This window comes from Colletotrichum gloeosporioides (assembly GCF_011800055.1).
Source record: "Colletotrichum gloeosporioides strain Lc1 chromosome Unknown consensus_43, whole genome shotgun sequence".
In the NCBI taxonomy this organism is placed as follows: domain Eukaryota; kingdom Fungi; phylum Ascomycota; class Sordariomycetes; order Glomerellales; family Glomerellaceae; genus Colletotrichum; species Colletotrichum gloeosporioides.
In genome coordinates this window covers 176,411-188,685 of record NW_025544688.1, presented here as the reverse complement: position 1 = coordinate 188,685, position 12,275 = coordinate 176,411, and the positions used below count along the sequence as shown (strand labels likewise).

General features: G+C 54.5%; 4 protein-coding genes across 4 annotated transcripts; 2 read left to right on the top strand and 2 right to left on the bottom strand.

Annotated features, from left to right (window-relative positions):
• Positions 1–1,282: 1,282 nt before the first annotated feature.
• On the top strand, positions 1,283–2,203 carry GCG54_00008620 (uncharacterized protein; the record flags this gene model as incomplete). The annotated part of the gene is made up of 2 exons (XM_045408581.1): positions 1,283–1,499; positions 1,551–2,203. 2 exons carry the CDS (start codon positions 1,283–1,285, stop codon positions 2,201–2,203), a joined length of 870 nt encoding a protein of 289 aa, XP_045264548.1.
• A 302-nt stretch (positions 2,204–2,505) lies between these two features.
• GCG54_00008619 (uncharacterized protein) lies at positions 2,506–3,350 on the bottom strand (the record flags this gene model as incomplete). The annotated part of the gene is made up of 2 exons (XM_045408580.1): positions 2,506–2,948; positions 2,999–3,350. 2 exons carry the CDS (start codon positions 3,348–3,350, stop codon positions 2,506–2,508), a joined length of 795 nt encoding a protein of 264 aa, XP_045264547.1.
• A 2,446-nt stretch (positions 3,351–5,796) lies between these two features.
• On the top strand, positions 5,797–6,461 carry GCG54_00008618 (uncharacterized protein; the record flags this gene model as incomplete). Its single annotated transcript, XM_045408579.1, has 2 exons — positions 5,797–6,391; positions 6,445–6,461. The coding sequence occupies 2 exons, from the start codon at positions 5,797–5,799 to the stop codon at positions 6,459–6,461; spliced, it is 612 nt and encodes a 203-aa protein (XP_045264546.1).
• Positions 6,462–7,847: 1,386 nt separating this feature from the next.
• GCG54_00008617 (GTP-binding protein RHO3) lies at positions 7,848–8,816 on the bottom strand (the record flags this gene model as incomplete). Its single annotated transcript, XM_045408578.1, has 5 exons — positions 7,848–8,221; positions 8,276–8,365; positions 8,485–8,534; positions 8,623–8,673; positions 8,758–8,816. Coding segments are annotated over 5 exons (624 nt in total), but the record flags the coding sequence as incomplete, so codon positions are not given.
• Positions 8,817–12,275: the final 3,459 nt, after the last annotated feature.

Below are 12,275 nucleotides of genomic sequence, written 5' to 3'. Positions count from 1 at the left end.
CCTTCAAAATGCGGAGCGGTGCAAAATCTGAAGCGGGGACGAGAATTTAAACGGACTGACGTGAGATAGTGGCGATCAGTCTGTGGACTCTGTCCCCACGAGCACCCGACTGTTCCTAATCACAATGTAATTGTGTAATAGTCCTCACGAAAGACAAGAGAATGTGAGAGCGGCCGAGGTGATGTCTCTTCGACCGAGCAAACTGCGGGCTTGCAGTGTTGAGGTGATTGCGGCATTGACTTTGATTGCTTGCAAACAATTTTGAGTGAGATGTGATTGGCGAAATGAGCCCAGATGCTGTATGTAGTCGGATCGAAACTGTACAAGACTCGTCTGTTTCAGGTGACTTCATCCTATCGTTTGATCTGAGCATCAAGACATGACGGCCGGAAGGATTCAGTGTGAGGTTTGGCGTTCGTGGTAAGCAGTGCGAATAAGCAGGTGAGAAAATGGCAGGTGAGATGAGATGAGTAAGGCACCGTGAGGAGGTAAATCATCGGGTAATCGGCGCAGCACGGCCCAAGCAGCCGGGTCACCGCCGGCCGGACCCACATTCTTAAATTATTTGAGCTGCCGCTAAAACGCAGGATTTTCGGCCATGGCCGCCGGGCTGGGCCGATTTCGGTCAAAGGTCAAGCCACAAGGGCGATTTGTTCCCTGTTTCTGCTCGCATGGCTTGTTGAGGGTGCTGAAATCGCAATCAGCGACGCCAGAGAGCATCCCCCCAAGAGTCAGGACTCGAACAACACACCTCACGTCAATACTAGATTTGTTGACTTGCAAACAAAGTTGGCCTTCCCATTGCCCGCCCCTAATGCAAAATGCCAACACCAATCTCGGCAATCTATCCGTGCAAAGCCCACATCGTCCCCGAACCTCACCAAGCAGAACGTGACTCACGACCGCCAGCGCGCTTCCGATTACGCGGCGGTGGATTCTGTCTAGGACCGGACGCTTACCCGAGGCGTAATAGCCATGCCAAATGTGTCAAAGTTGCCCTGTCAAATGGCAAAACGACATGCCTAGACGCGATAACGCAATGCCAATCCCTAGGCGAGGCCGCGGGATGCGATCAGGTTTTTTCAGCCGCCGCCATTCATATATCCTCCCGGACCCCCTTCCGCGTCTGCTTCCCCTACCTTCCCCGTGCAGTGATCACCTCATCACCTCGACCACGCCTTGGCTTTAATCACGAGATCGCGACCAACATCCACAGACCTGACCGGTGAACCAGAGAGAAGGACGTCAGCATCTATCGAAACCAATCCGACCCCTAATCGACATGGCCGCAGAGAATGGTCTGCGAGTCGCGGACTCGTCAGACACCGATAATGAGCCGCAAACCCAACCCCGGCCGAAGCGCGGTGTCATCGACTGGCTGCGCGACGACGTCAACGTTCGCCATACAGACATCCCCGTCCTTGCCTGCTGTTTAGTTTCCGGCTTGTGTGACAGTGTGGCAGTCAATGCCGCCGGTGTGTTTGTCAGTATGCAAACTGGTGAGTACCCCTCAATGGCCACAAAAGACCCTCGCTCTGACGCAGGTACAGGTAACACCATCTTCATGGCTCTTGGCGCCTCTCGCCTACCGGCTGGTGAGCCCCTGCTCTGGCTCAAGTCTTTGAGCTCCATCGCCGCATTCTGGCTCGGCTGCTTCTTCTTCTCCAAGTCTCGCCACATCCACCCCAAGCGCCGAAGCACGCTCGCGCTCTCCTTCACTCTTCAGGCGTCCCTCATCTTCCTCGCGGCCGCTTTCGCCCAGACTCGAGTTGTCGCCGACTTTGGCCTCGCTTCCGTCCAAGGTTCTGAGTCGAACCATGAGTTCAAGACTTCTGAGAATCCTCTCGTAATGGTGCCACTCGCCCTTCTCGCTTTCCAATTTGGAGGTCAGATCGTCACCAGCAGGATCCTTGGTTTCAACGAAGTCCCGACGAACGTCCTCACCAGCGTCTACTGCGATCTCCTCTCCGACCCGAAGCTATTCGCCCCGCTCAAGGAGAACCCCAAGAGGAACAGGAGGTTCTTAGCTGTGGTCTTGCTTGTGCTTGGAGGTATCATCGGCGGATGGTTGCAGAGAAGCAGCACCGGCATGCCAGGAGCACTGTGGATTTCGGGCGCCGTCAAGTTCTTCATCGCGATTGGCTGGATGGGATGGAACAGGAAAGAACCCGAGGAGAGCAAGCTCGAGAAGGGAGCTGCGTAAAACTGAGTTGAATAAACGAATCTATACCATGGACGGAAGTAACGGCCTTTAGACGGACAGTCAACGACGTGAGCATATACCCAGATAGAGGCTCTCAGTTGCTCTCCATAGACACTCAAAGTTAGTTTTGATCGGCGTGCCTCGCCGATCCGTAATGAAGAATAAACGGGATTGCGTCTCCCGCCGCCGGCCACAGCTGAAGGTTGACATTTGGACAAGATGTAAGACCATTGTCAAAAAAGGTAAGGATATGCTGGTCCACAAACTCGCATGTACACCACTTCTTTTTCTTGACATCTTAATCATTGCCTGTTGCCCAACAAACTCACTGAGGGCGGCCAGAACCTCCTCAGCAAATCATCTGGTAGAGTTCCCCTCGCCGTTTGTTGAGGGTAGACGCTCAGTCTGGTCGAGTGTGCAGGACATACTGCGACACAGCGCTTGCCGCCGCACTTCTGAACTTGGACCCGAAGCTTGCTTAGCACTACCGCCAGCTTAGCCAAGTTGACTCTTTCCTGAAACGCCCAGTTGTCCAGATCGATAGCCTCGGCATCACCTCCAACTGGTAGAGGCTTATTCCAGGACACCGTAGGTCCTTTAATGCGTCCACAGATGAACCAACCCATCCGGCCGAACCAGAGCTTTGGCATCGCCCTCTTGACCTTACAACCAGATCTTGTTGTTTTGATCTCTGCGGAATCGCAAGTGCTTATTGTGACACTGAAAGATCCCGTATTTCCGGGGTCTGGCTGGTGGGCTTGTCGAGCAGAGCATCTTCTTCCGTTAGGTTCTCACCTGTGTCAATAGGAGACGGTTCTTCATGACAAGCGTCAACCTCGCATTGAACAGCGCATTGCAAGGCCCCGATACTGTATCGAATAGTCCGATAGTGACCCTCGGTTTCCTCAAGATGAGGCGGGTTTTTGGTGAACCCCCGTTCGCACGCTGTGCCCGAATCTTCTGGTCCTCGGTCAAGAGTATGCTCTTCCTCGGCAGGCTCAACGACGAGCGTCTTCATCCCAACAAGGTACAGGTTGAAGCGAAACCCCTTGTAGTTCCTCTTGCCGACGAAATCGAATATGTTCCTCAGACTGTGCCTTGTTATCACATTATCGATGTCATTGAGGGTGAAAGCGGGGGCAACCATGGCGTCAGCGCGGAACAGAACCTCGAAGGGGTACTTCCGTGCATGTCAAATGATTTTGTTGCCATTCTGTTCGCGATTCTCCTCCATTTTTGCCGCAAGTTCCCGACTTTCCGTCCATACATATGGCCATTCTACCCTCTTCAGGCTCTGGCCAGGACCGTCGTGGCCGGGTATGAGTGTTGGTTGGGAGTATGCACCAGGGTTCCATATTGATGGATGGCCTTATTTGTTCTTAGCTAGGCATGCAGGGATTATACTCGCGGTAATCTTACCAGGAATGCATATTGCGTTAGGGACACTCTGATACATGTTGAAGCTACACAAGACCTCGAAATGGCTCGTGCTTGTAGTTGTCTCTTGTGGCGTTTGAATCTGTGACTGCTGGATAGTCAAGCAGGTACCTCTTCTGCTAATACTGTGCCATAAGTAAAGACACCTCGGCGGCAGGCTCTGATGGGCATGTTCTTGCGCCGGATCTGATTCCAAAAGGATGGATCGGGGAGAGGCAAGTTGATTGGATCTAGTCGACATGGTGAAAATTGGGCTCACCTGACGAGGAAGCCTCTTGAGGTGCGTTGAGAGAGAAGGAATTCAGCCATCTCGCTCATACCATTTCTGTATTTAATCGCAAAATCTTGAGTCCTCAACTTTCTTAAATTTTCTTTTTCTGCAGTCAGCCTCCAGCATGCCCATGTGGCTGCAGAAAGCCTGCAGATGGGACTGCCATTCATCGCATGAAAGGCTCAACCAATGCAACCTTGTTCCGCCTTTTATGGCTATTTCACATAGGCGTCTGATTGGGATTAGAGATTTTGTTGTACCGCCATCAATTTAGTGCCAGAGAGTGTTCTAGAGGGTGTGAGAGACAAGGAGACGTGTAGCCAGCAGCTGTCAGATCTGTTCACCAGCTATGAGTCGTGGCTTGATAAGCATCAATTACCAGTATACAGCAAGGCACAGATATGGTAAAGGACCAAGCAGGCTGTTGTAAGAGCTTTCAAACACTGGCCAATGGGCCTAGCCTGCTCGTGCTAAGGATAGCTGGCCTCAGCTAACACGAGCTTTGCTGGTGACATGTTGTGTCTTCGCCTATCACAAAGGTGACATTACCAAGATCCTCCAGGGTCTATCATTCCCCTTCGGGAGAAGCCGAAAGCCCCAGAACACAGTCTTCGGCGAGATTTTCAGGGCACCGTGGCCAACGATCAAGGAACGACCACATTTGACCTTGCTCAAGTCCAAATTCCCCACAGACCTGTAGCTGCTAAGCTTCACACGATGTATCCTGCGCCCTCCATGTTCCAGCCCACACCGGATGTAACGCGGCTTGCTTGTAGAACAGACTGATGAGGAACTCGAGCACTCACCACTGACCGAGGGGAAAGTACCATCATCTCCCTCCAGTTCTTCGCAGGGACATCACTCGCTAATCGAGCCCCATTAGCCACGACCAAACACAACGCTAGAACATACGCCACAACGTCAACGGTTCTCCCTAGCCTCTCTCACCACGGCCGTTGGATCCAGCCCAAAACGCCAGCTCATCAAACAGCAGAAGCACACGACCGTTCCCCCAGATGCCACAACCCGACCATATCGTCACAAATCCCCAGCAGAAGCACCACCCCTTGCATCTCAAGCACAGCCCCCGTCGACCATCACAGCATCGNCACAAATCACCAGCAGAAGCACCACCCCTTGCATCTCAAGCACAGCCCCCGTCGACCATCAAAGCATCGCCTTGTCTCCAGAGACATGCACGATGTCATACCCACTACCCCGGTCACCTTAGCACCATCACGAACCAACCTCCATCGCTCCCAAATCCTCCAGACGAGACATTCCTTAACGAGTCCCTGCATGTCTAAACCCCTAAAAAAGAGCTCGCCCTCTCAGAGACGTCCAAGAATCTAGGGGTCCTACCAAAAGGGGTTGAATCGCCGTCATCATTCCCTCTGATTGGCCGGCGGACCGGTTCGGGACCCCTGCTTGTCTGACGTCACCGAGGATGGTGATCTCAGTCGTCGATCACCAGCAAACAGGTTTGGCGTCGCACAGCACAACACCTCAACGCCGTCGATGCTGTTGGCCAAAAAAGAAGCATTGGTCTGACGGGCAAGATGGGAAGCTGAATGACCACCTTGGCATCATTGTGCAGCATTACCTGCCAACAACCCGCGGATCAGGGTCTCGGCACGGGGGAGGGGTTTGGAACTATTTGGTGCCAGCGGGCGTACCCAATGTGAGGATTCATGGGTCATACCTGATAGACCTGATAGCGGTATGACATGATGGGGGGACCAGAGGACGATATAACCTCTGCCCTTCGCCGAGACTCTTCCCATCCGTCTTATCCAGCATCCCAAGCTTCCAATACATACCAAGCACGCAAAAACAAGCATTCACCAAGCTTTAACCCATACCACCACCCACGCACACATCCACAATGCCTTTCTTTGGTGGCCGCCGTGAACCCACACCCGAGCCCGTCCGGGAACCCACCCCTCCTCCCCCCCAAGAGCCCCGCCGCGGCTTCTTCGGTTCCCGCCGAGAACCCTCTCCGGAGCCCGTCCTGCACCAGCCGGTCGCCGAGCACCCACAGCGCAAACACGGCCTCTTCTCTCGCCGCGACCCCTCTCCCACACCTACAACTCGCACCTCCGCCACGACCGCCACCTCCCGCTCCTCCTTGTCCTCAACGACGTACCACACCAGCCCGGATGGCCACCACAGCAACGGCGGCGGCGGCCTCTTCCGGCGCTCCACGGATGCGTCCTCCGGCCGTCGCGGGCTGCTTCACAAGTTCGGTGGTCACAACGTCGAGATGGATCCCAGCATCGTCACTGCGCGCGAGCGGGTTATGGGCGCCGAGGCAGCCGAGAAGGAGGCCGACCGCGCGCTCCAAGCGGCGAGGGAAAGTGTTGCCGCTGCTAGGGCCGATGTCCGCAGGCTCGAGGAGGAGGCCAAGGAGGAGGCTAGAAGGGCCAAGATCAAGCAGTACCACGCCCGCGAGGTGTCCAAGCGCGGCAAGGCTCTCGGTCGTAAGTTGACACCGATAATCCTTTCACACGCACATGTTAACCATTCATCACAGGCCACGGCGACTTGTAAGCTGTGTACAGAATTATCAGCTGCTTCACATTTTATTTTGTTGTTATGTGCTCATGATACACATCATGTCAACGGAAACGAGATCGGAATGACCGTAAAATGCCTTCACGGGATGTATTAGTATCAAGCATATGTGCATTATATGAGCGATCGTGTGTTCAGGCGTTTGGGGCAGATATTGTTAAATTAACCAGGCCATACAAAAAAAGCTGGCCATAAAACTTCATTTTCTAGACTACCGCTCTCACTATGTTGTTCAATGTGAACCCAGACGCAGAGTGCATGAGAGTTAACCCGGCAGCCGTTCAGAGACAGCATACATCTACCCTCGGCAACCGCACGTCATTGGCTCGCTCACGATCTAGTCTCGACGCATTGGAATGCTCCCTCTAGTATCTGCTGGGAACCCTGATCCTCGGACGGGAGGCGCGACTGCGGAACTATGGAAATCCGCCTGATTGGTGTCAGGTTTTGCAGACCAACAAAATGTCAACCGCTGACTGGACCCTGATTTTCCCCCTTCTCCAGTCCGATTGCGACGGGTGCCTCTGCTGAGCTGCGGGAGTAAGCGCGCATCGGGGATATTCCCAGAAGTTGATTGCCATTTCTTCAGCCTTGACACCCAGCAGACGCCACTCACATCCATCTCACCTCCCCAAGCTCTGACTGGGCGGTACTCACAGATTGGGAATTCCCGGTGACTTCGTAGTGCTTCTTCTCGGAGGTCCTGTCACTGATAGAAACTTTATCCAGCTGTCCGGGCCCCGTCACTCGGTGCGCGCATGTGATGGCTTCAAATTTTGTGTGATGGTGGTTCATTAAGCATCATCTAGGCTGAGAACTTTTTGCTGGTAGAGGCTAAAGAAAAAGACTCAAGACGAGCTGGCCACGAACGGTACCTCTTCCGAGGAACTCCGTATCCAGATGGTCGTGTGCATGTGCAACCTCCTGCCTAGCACGCCATGCCTCCTGGCCGAGCGGCCCTGCTGTATACGTGATTAAGACGACGAGACAAGAAAGAAAACCCGAACCCCCCAGACCTTATGTGCATTGCGAAGTGAAAAGGGTATTTACAGTGTGCTAAAAGAATAGCCGATGCCCAAGAGGTATCAAGAACGTCATGCCGAGCCACAAGTCCGTATAGTAGCCGACGAAGAAGCAAAGAAGCATCTGTCCAAGGAGCTGGACGGGCTGCAATAAAAAAAGACGTAATGGGGTAAGGGTAATGAGGTCCAATCCGTGCTAACGCCGACGCCGTCCATGTGCAATAGTGGAAAGTGGTTTTCCTCCCGTCCAAAACAATATCCGCCCGATCGATCGTGTCGTGAGAGTAGAAGGTCGAAAGGAGAATGTCGAAGGCCGAAAAGAAAGTGGCGTCAAGTACGCTTACATGACGGCGCACTTGGACTCCTCGCGGTCCTTCTTGACGCTGAGGGCGACGCGAGCAGCCTCAGTAAAGGCCTCGTTGACGCCGCGGTTGCGCATGGCGGAGCACTCGAGGTAGCGAAGGGCGTTGATGCGGCGAGCAACCTCCAATCCCTGCTCGTAGTTGATCATGGGACGTTTCTCGCGCTGCTGGCCCTCGGTGGCACCCTCCTCCTCCTCGTTGTCGGACTCGCGCAGATCGCACTTGAGGGCGACGAGAACGAGCTTGACGCCGGGGCAGTTGTCTGCGATCTCGCCAACCCACTTGCTCTCGACGTTCTCGAGGGAGTCCTTGCTGTCGACGCTGTAGCAAAGCATGATCAGGTCGGTGTCATCTGCGCGACCCAATTAGCGAAAAGCCCGCTGTCCTCCTTCATGGGGAATCCTACCGTAAGACAGACTGCGGAGACGGTCGAACTCCTCCTGGCCGGCAGTATCCCAGAGGGACAGCTCGATGTGGACGTTGTCGACGAAGATGTCTGCAGAGGCTGGGTCAGCAAGCGATTCGAACGGGAGAGAAACGTCGGGGCATTGGGCGGCAATGAAGCGCAAGTGGAATCGATCGAGCGGAGAGAGGAAAGAGGGATTTGTCGCATACCGTGGACATAGTTTTCGAAGACGGTGGGCTCGTAGACAGTCGGGAAGTAGCTGGGGCAAGTCAGTAAATTGCATCGCAAGCTCGGAATGGAGACCAGCAAAGAGAATGAGGAGAATAGGCAGGCGATGTCGGACGTACCCTCGAGTAAAGACGTTCAACAGCGACGTCTTGCCACAGGCACCGTCACCACTGCAGGTATCAGGTCAGTCAGCCAAAATCGACAAGTCGCAGCCAAGCGACTGCAGCAAGGGTGGAAGGGAAAGCAGGTCTCACAGGAGAACCAGCTTGCGCTGAACCGTCTTAGATCCTCCGCACAGGGGCATGGTGGGCGATGCTGGCGAGTGGTGAGAGAGGCAGAGTAGCAATTGAGGGTGTGGTTTTGGTGAAGCAGCCGAGGCGATACAAGGCTGGTCGATTGCTCTTGGTAGCAAAGAGCAAAAAGTTGGCGGTTGTCAGGTGAGAGATTGTGGTTTGAGGGTTTCAGGCTGGTGAGAGCGAGAAAGAGAGGCAGGCGCGCGGGTTGGTTGTTGGTTGTTGCTTGCGGCCGGATCAGGACTGGCGTGCGACAGCAGGAGGAAGTCGGTAGGGCAAAGCCAAGGCAGGCAAGGTGAGGTGAAGCAGACAACGGAGAAGGAAGGTGCTGGCCACACAGGTTGCAGGTGGACAAGCAGGTCGCAGGTCGCAGGCCAGAGGCTGGAGGTTGGTTGCAGTGTGCAGAAGGTAATGTGCAGTGTGCAGGACGACTCCAAGTCGGGAAGGGAGTAAATTGAATGGTAACAGTGAAATGCGGGAGGGAAGGACGTGGAGCAGCAGAGGTGAAGGAAACAGCGGGGACAATAAGGGAAGGCGCTGCTGGTGCTGGTGCTGGTGCAGGCCTGGCCGTGAGGGCGCTTTGTGTGTCTGTGGAACGAACTGCAGGTGCAAAGTGCAAGTGCAAGTGCAAGTGGTGCAACTGCCAACAGCAGGAGGTGCAGGTACAGGTACGGGTACAGGTACAAAGTACGAGCAAAGTCAATCCGAGAAGAGAGTGGGAGAGAGAGAGGAAGAGGGAGGGAGGTTTGGCAATCAGGGGACAATAGCAGATGCTTCTTTTCTCTAATTCCTAGCTATCCCTCCCTATCCATGGAGAATACCTTATTAGTACTGCGGTACAGAATGGATTGAGGATAGCTTAGCGGATGGGGATGCAGCACGCGGGAAATTGGGTTGGAGGATGGTACGCTGCTCAATTGGCGGAGATGAAGTCAGAGGGACCCGCAGCCCTTGTGAGATGGGGCCGAAAAGAGAGCAGGAACGGGCAGGCAGCCGGGGGGTGGAAGGCACCTGCGCTCGCGACGTGCTCTTGCTCTGCAAGGGCCAGGGCCAGGCTGGTAAAGTGGAAGGGACGAGGCGGACTGTGCTTTCTGTTTTGGTCGTGAAGGTTGACGAAAATTGCACAAGAAATTTCAACGAGAAGAAAACAAAACAACAAGGCAAGAGCAGGTTGGACCGTACCTGAGGGCGGGAAGGAAGCTGCAGCAGCTGAATAGCGAGGGGGCATCATAGGGGTACGCAGCAAGATCAATTGGACTGGGCTGTCAGCATCGTGAACACCAGCATCAAACCACTACCATCCCCAGCATCGATATCGACATCGACATCGACATCGACATCGAAGCCAGAGGGCAAAGCCATTATCGTCGTCGTCTTCCTGACTGCCTGCCTGCCTACGAATACATTGCCTCGCCCTCCCGCCTCGCCTCGCTTGGCCTCGGTGCGTAGGTAGGTAAGGTATCCACCACGGACGGGCAACCACTGAAATGTCACTGCACGCAGCACATCATCATCACCACCACCGCCGCCTCCTCCTCCGCCGGAGAGACACCGGGACCCGTGAGGCACAATTCCTAGGCAGGCCTAGTGGGGAACAGATGCATCTTCCCCGCCACATATTGCACGTCCTGCATGCACTAAAACATTTATCGCCCTGTTCCGTCGTTCCCGTCCCTCACACTGGTGGACGAACACCTTCCTCCGTATCCATATTAAAAACATCTGCAAAGCAGCACGAACAACACAACAAGCAGGGTCCGCAAAAAAAAAAAAAAAAAAAAAAAAAAAAAAAAAAACCNAGGGGCCCAAAAAAAAAAAAAAAAAAAAAAAAAAAAAAAACATCATCCATGGATCCATCAAGCGTCCAGTGTGTGAGCTGAAGTCGAGTGTCCATTAGGCTTTTTGGATTCCCTTCCCCCTGGTTCGACAGCTTTGGTGGCGTCAACTCAAGCCCCGTCCAGCGCCGCTCTGGATAAGACGTAAGACGGCAAGGAGGGGCATCGTGTACTGACACGCCCACAGTCTGACACCAGGTACATGCTTCGATAACATCATCCCAGCTGAATACCCAGCCCGCACGCCGCAATCGTCGGGTTCCCGTGCCTGTCCACGTCCAATTCTCCGCTGCCTCACCTCGCCCGGTGCCGATGCCGCGCCCTGTCAGATTGCAGATTCAGATCATCGCCGCCAAAATCCCAGACCAGTGCCCGCGCGGCCCTCCAAAACTCTGCGCCGGTAGCTGTGGCTACTACTGCAAGGCATGCACTCGACGCTCACTCGCATCTGCAACCGCCATCTTTGCTGATCTCCGACTTCTATTTCCGCATCATCCCATCTCAGCTCCATCCTTCAAAGCAGCACACGCCAACGCAATCCAGTTTCACTACTTCACCGCACATCTTCACCTACCCGTCCTGTCCTGCTTCGTTCCATGCAGTCATTGCCTGCTCAGTATAATTCTGCCCACGGGTACGACTCATTCGCCCCAATCGTCATAGCCAACTTCCAAGACCAGAGCTCTGTCAAAACAAACAACCCCCACTACTCAAACAGTTGACCCCATCGCCAGCCAAGTACCGCCTTCAGCAAGACAGGCACATCCCGGCGATCTGTCCCGCCGCCTTGCCGGATGCTTAAGAAGCCCCGAGAGCGGCGTCGATTCTGGCGGAACCAACAAAATCTCAGACTGCGCAAAGGCCCAAGACCCAAAGCCCAGGGCCCCATCCCACTCCGTCAAGCCTCCGACCCTGCGCCGCTTTTGTCCGTCTTGGTCTTCTAGAATTCCCTTGCCGAAGTCCCGGACGCGAAATCCACGATTTTGCCTCGCAGTCGCAGACAGAACTCGGTATGCTTGGCGGGTCGAAATCTCGCTGGAGAGAAAGCAAGCTCGGTATCGCAACATGTCGGGTCGACCCTCATCGCCTCTCACAACCCCTCTTCGCCATCACTCAGCCACAATCCCAAGACAACCCACGTCTGCCAACTTCCCCATCAGTGAGCCAGGTGCCATCGCCAGCCTCCATGGAAACGCAACCCCGCGCATTGAACCGCAGGCACTGCCAGGGATTCTGAAGCTCGCCGCCCCGCCAAGCGCCGCCGTGCCGCTCCATCGTGCTTCGGATGCCCCCTCAATTATTCCTCGCCACGACGAAGTCCGCCCGATGACTGTGCTACGACGCCTCCCGCAGCCCGTGTGTGCGTACTTTGCACCTGCGAAAGCATCACTTGTGCTTGCGTTTACTACTATCGGACAAACAGACGATCAAATCATGAAATGCAACGGCAAGAAATGTCCAGCATTGGTAGTGTCTGTATTGCTTTCGAGTGACGTATCGTCATTCTGGGGTATTCTATGCACGCATATATCCTGCCGGATGCCACCCTACTCTGAGGATTTTGGTTATGACGAGCGCGTGTATAACCGTACGTCCAATGCCATTCTGCGGGGAAATCCATCTCAAAAACCCCCTCGTGACCCA